At 43.8% G+C, this 4533-nt stretch overlaps 1 protein-coding gene across 4 annotated transcripts; it reads right to left on the bottom strand.

The window, feature by feature from the left end:
* Positions 1-553: 553 nt before the first annotated feature.
* On the bottom strand, positions 554-2104 carry LOC122842846 (barrier-to-autointegration factor A-like). 4 transcript variants are annotated; one of them, XM_044137068.1, is made up of 4 exons: positions 1974-2103; positions 1732-1872; positions 1054-1184; positions 554-825 (listed from the first exon to the last, which is right to left on the bottom strand). In XM_044137068.1, exons 3-4 carry the CDS (start codon positions 1177-1179, stop codon positions 679-681), a joined length of 273 nt encoding a protein of 90 aa, XP_043993003.1. In that variant the 5' UTR covers positions 1180-1184; positions 1732-1872; positions 1974-2103; the 3' UTR covers positions 554-678. The 4 variants fall into 4 exon arrangements, with proteins under 4 accessions (XP_043993003.1, XP_043993002.1, XP_043993004.1 ...); XM_044137069.1 differs by having other exon boundaries at positions 562-825; positions 1054-1180; positions 1974-2104; XM_044137067.1 differs by lacking the exon at positions 1732-1872 and having other exon boundaries at positions 555-825; positions 1974-2100.
* Positions 2105-4533: the final 2429 nt, after the last annotated feature.

Genomic DNA, 4533 nt, shown 5'->3' with positions numbered 1-4533 from the left:
GCCGCAGCCTGTTTGGTTTCTCACTGAAGTTTAGATCTGATTTATTGGTAAATATTGATCAGATTGATTTAACGTCTTGCTGACTCTGATGGAGTTAGCTTAGCTTTAATCCTAAGCTAACACTTTTGATGCTAGCATTAATGCTAGCTTAGCTCCCTGCTGTCAGACTCTGGTCATTCTGCTGACATCCGGGGTCTCCCAGTCCAGTCCTCAAGGGCTACCGTCCTGCAGCTCTGCTCAACACATCTGGACCAGACCAGCGGCTCGGTACCGGCCCAATGCAGACGTCTTGGAGCAGAGACACAGCTTTTTTATATCTTACAGCTAGAAGTTGCAAGATGGCAGCCCATGAAGACGAGACTGGGAGACCCCTGATCTAGAAGGTTCTGGAGCCGGAGGAGGAACTCCAGAACCTTCAGTCCTCTCTGAGGCTCCTTACCTCCAGACGGTTCTGAAACTGTGGACCAGAACTCTGATCCAAACCTCTCAGGGATCCCCTCACTTGCTGAACCTTCAGCTCAGACGAACGACCTTCATCAGGAATCAGACAAACATCTGGGCAAAGAGATTTAATGACAAACATTTACAGAATAAGGAGGAGAAAATCTGGCAACTGTGAACAGCAACGCAGAGCGGGAACTGGAGGGGCGGGGCCTCTGTGGAATGGGCGTGGCTTCCTCACAGGAAGGCGTCGCACCACTCCTTCAGGCACTGGGCGCAGTCTTCAGCCTGCTTGCTACTGGCTGCAGCGACATCCTTCAGCCAATAGCAGAACAGCTCCGTGTCTTTCCTCAGCAGCAGGAACTGACCCAGAACCACGTAGGCCTGGAAACACAACCGGGTCGGGTCAGAGGTTCAGCTCAGGGCTGACCCATTTAGACCTGATGCAGTCCTGGTTCTGATCCCTGCAGGCACTGATGGTTCAAAACCAGAACCAGGGGTCAAACTGGGTCAAGCCTTCACATTTTAAGTAAAAGGTTCTTGCGCAGAGCCTGTTGGAGCGGCAGCGCCCCCTGGGGGCTGGAGCGGGCCGGCGGTTCTGTCGGGTTCTACCTTATCGTAGCCCTGTTCCATCAGGCTGTGGCCCAGTCTGTCTCCGATCCCGGCCAGCGCCGTGACCGGTTTGTCCGCCATCGGCTCCGATACAAAGTTGCGGTGTTTCTGAGACGTTGTCGACATCCTGACTGAAACAACATGGCCGTCAGCAGAACCAGAACCAGTCCGGTCCGGACTACACATAAAGCACCATATTTATTGATTTTATATCTACCCCTACTGTAAGCTTTATGTTATAGGCTGGTGTGATGAAATAAAGTGAAATAAATAAATAGAACCAGTGAAACCAGTAGAACCAGCTGCTCAACCAGAACCAGAACCGAAGCGCTATTGTGTTACGTAATTCAGAGTTACATTTACTAGAGTAGCGTTTTTGGGGGAAAAGAACAACTTTTCGGAGTATTTTCACTACAGTACCAGATACTTTTACTTGAGTCGTTTTATAGTGAATTATTTCCTGCTGGATGAAGAACAAAATGTTTTAACCTAAAATTCACCAGCTGCACTTCTGCTTCGTATCAAGTTTTATATTGAAAGAAACTGATTTGGTGAAAATGATTCCCAACATTTCCACATAACTTTGTGTTCGGTCGGTCTTTGATGACGTCATTTAAAATATTAAACGATGGCAGTTCTGATACGTTAGTCTCGACTTGGATTTTACCAAATACTTACTTGGACGAATACTTTTACTCTTGTTTTGGTCAAAATATGTTCACGTATTGCTACTCCAACCCGAGTTCAGTTTTTGGGACCGCAGCTCAAACCAGAACCGACCCGATTCGGAAACAAGAACCGCATGAAAACGACTCCTGGCTGCGACAGAAACACGTCAGAACCGCTAATCAGAACCAGCTGGGATCACGTGACGCGTTTACCTGGAGCGGTTCCGAACGGACCCGGACGGACTGACTCACCTGGACTCAGAACCCCGCTGGAAGTTCGTCCGAACCCGAGACCCAGAACATTTGACAGAGAGGCGCTTTATTCTGAAAGCTGCACGCCAGGAGCAGGGCGGCTGACGTCATGACGCATAGTCACAGCTGCTCTGAGAGGAGATGAATCACTCTGGACCTAAACGGTTCCCCCGGTCCAAAAGCTCAGTCTGCAGGTTTGGTTCGATCCTTGCAATCAGATGACTTCCAGCTGTGGCTCCGGTCGGGTTCTGGTCAGAGGACCGGTTTGACCTCTGACCTCATCAACATCTCAGGATTTGAACCCACTTTTTATTTATTTTTTTACTTTATTTACCAAAACATTTCCAAACTAGCATGGCAATGAGCAAATCTATAAATAACAGTCTACGTTATTTAATGAACATGAAGTAAAACTAAAAACACCAAAAACAAAGAAGTACATGTTTTAGGATGTACTTGTAACAGGCATTAGTGGATGATTCTATTAATATTTCACAGCTCTTCACATTTTAATAAATTTTAGAGATTTAAAATAAAACTTGGATTCAGATAAGAAATGTTAAAGACTGAAGATGAGCGTTTCTGTTTGTGACTAAAGAATTTCACCAGACAAAATGTTAGATTATAAGATTACAACAGAGTTTTATTTTTCTATGATGACCAAATGTTATTCTACCTCTAGAAACAGATGCAGGAAGTTTAATGTTTGGTTTGATCCAGCTTATTCCAAAGATATTTGATGGGAAATTTTTTGTTTTAGCTGAGTAGAAAACACAATTTATTTTTTCTGTGTTCTTTCCACAAAATAAGCATTAATCAAGGTTGTAGATTTGATCAGAAATAAGCATAAATGTGTGCGATAGAGGAGACAGTTGCCTAACATGGACTCTTCCCCTGCTGCTAAACACCCAAAGTGTAAAAGCATTTTGTTGGTCATAATTATTGGAAATCGATCCATACGTTCAGCTCATTAACAATCTTTCTTTTGAGTTATTAAGAATGTAGATTCCGTTTAAACTCGGGATTAAGACAAACGTTCCTGAGAAAAACCATCAGAGTGAGCCCTCTTCCTGTGTTTCTCGGTCTTTGTTCCACATTCCACTCATAGCCCCACCCTTCGTCCCCCAGTAGGCGGAGCCTCAGTGTTTTCCCGCTCCTCCTGGAGCCCCGCCGCTCCAGGGCCGCCCTCTGCAGGCCTCCGCGGGCTCTGGATGCCCAGAGGCCGCGGAGGAAACCGGGGACTCCGATCCTCCGGCTCCTCCTGTCCCTCCATGTTGGACATGAACGTGTAGGAGTCCAACTGTCTCTGTCTCCCACCGGTGGTCCAGAGATTTTATTTTAAATCTCGTATTTTAGATCTCATTTAATTCAATCTCTAAAGTTCTGATGATCAGTTTGAGACCAGAACCGCTCGATTCGGTTCCGAACCGTCCACGCTTCTGAACCGTTGATCCTTAAATTCCCGCAGTCAGAGAACGTTCTCCTGGGTCTGTTCGGGAATGAAATTATTTCTCTTTCATAAACAACAGAATAATTAATTTGTATGTTTCCCATCGCCTTTGACTGATGTCCACTTTACACTGGACTTTATTTTATGCGTTACACAGATTTTCTTGTGCGCTGAGAATACGCGAGCACTGCGCGATTGCGCAGTTCAGAGGGAACACTGCCTTTGACCCGGTTCTGACCCACTGGGTTTCCCTCCAGAATCGACCCAGTATTGGGGATTTATTTCTGAACCATAAGGCCGCGGCCATGTTTATGACCTTATTAAGATTTTATTTTCCTATTTATTTTGTTTGCACAGTTTGGAACACACATCGTTCCGTTCCCAGTTAAACCAGTTAATATTGTTTTAGTCCAACACCAGCTTACAGGTTAAAGTTCAGGTTAGACTACAGCAGAGCTGCGCCTCTGATTGTTGCTGCTCGCGTTAGAGAGTGTAGTGTGGAAGTTTGTCTCCCCTGAATTAGAGAACCGGAAGTGGACCACCTAGCTAGCTAGCTAGCTGCGGTTCTGACTGTTCTGAAAACATAATAACCTCTCTGGTTATTTGTTATTAATCTAGGACATTTATATATGTCACATAAATATAATTTTTTTTAAAAAAGGATAAGTTTCTGTTTTGTGATAGATTTAGGAGCAATTAGTGGTGGGTACAAGCTGTAAAATAGTTTGTAAAATTAGCTGCAATAATTTAGATAATTTAATCTATAAGTGAAAAGCACAAGTTTCATTTTTCACTCATATTTTCACCATCTTATTCAGTTATATAGTTTATGAGCTAAATATTCAGCTAGCTCAGAGCTAAACATTAACAACCTAACAAGTTAACTTCTTAACTAAATTGTTTGTTAGCAAGTTAAATATTTATCTTTAAGATAAATATTTAAGTATTTGGTTTTAAGCCAAATCGATGAATTAATAAACCTCCCTCGTGTTTTAATCTCATCGCAGATTAAATGATCAATTTAATTTAGTTAATTTTTGATCGGGTAACTTTACAAACGGTAAGCGGAAGTTTGTGTGAGCGCGCTGCCCTCTGCTGGATAAACTGCAT

Source organism: Gambusia affinis, linkage group LG13, assembly GCF_019740435.1.
Source record: "Gambusia affinis linkage group LG13, SWU_Gaff_1.0, whole genome shotgun sequence".
NCBI classification, from domain to species: Eukaryota; Metazoa; Chordata; class Actinopteri; order Cyprinodontiformes; family Poeciliidae; genus Gambusia; species Gambusia affinis.
The sequence above is the reverse complement of the archived record's forward strand: the minus strand, read 5'-3'. Positions and strand labels throughout refer to the sequence as shown.

Coding starts and splice junctions, on each gene's coding strand:
- LOC122842846 (XM_044137069.1), bottom strand. CDS start 1,179: ATGTCGACAACGTCTCAGAAACACCGCAACTTTGTATCGGAGCCGATG. Junction 826..1,053: donor TGGAACAGGGCTACGATAAG/GTAGAACCCGAC, acceptor TTGTGTTTCCAG/GCCTACGTGGTTCTGGGTCA.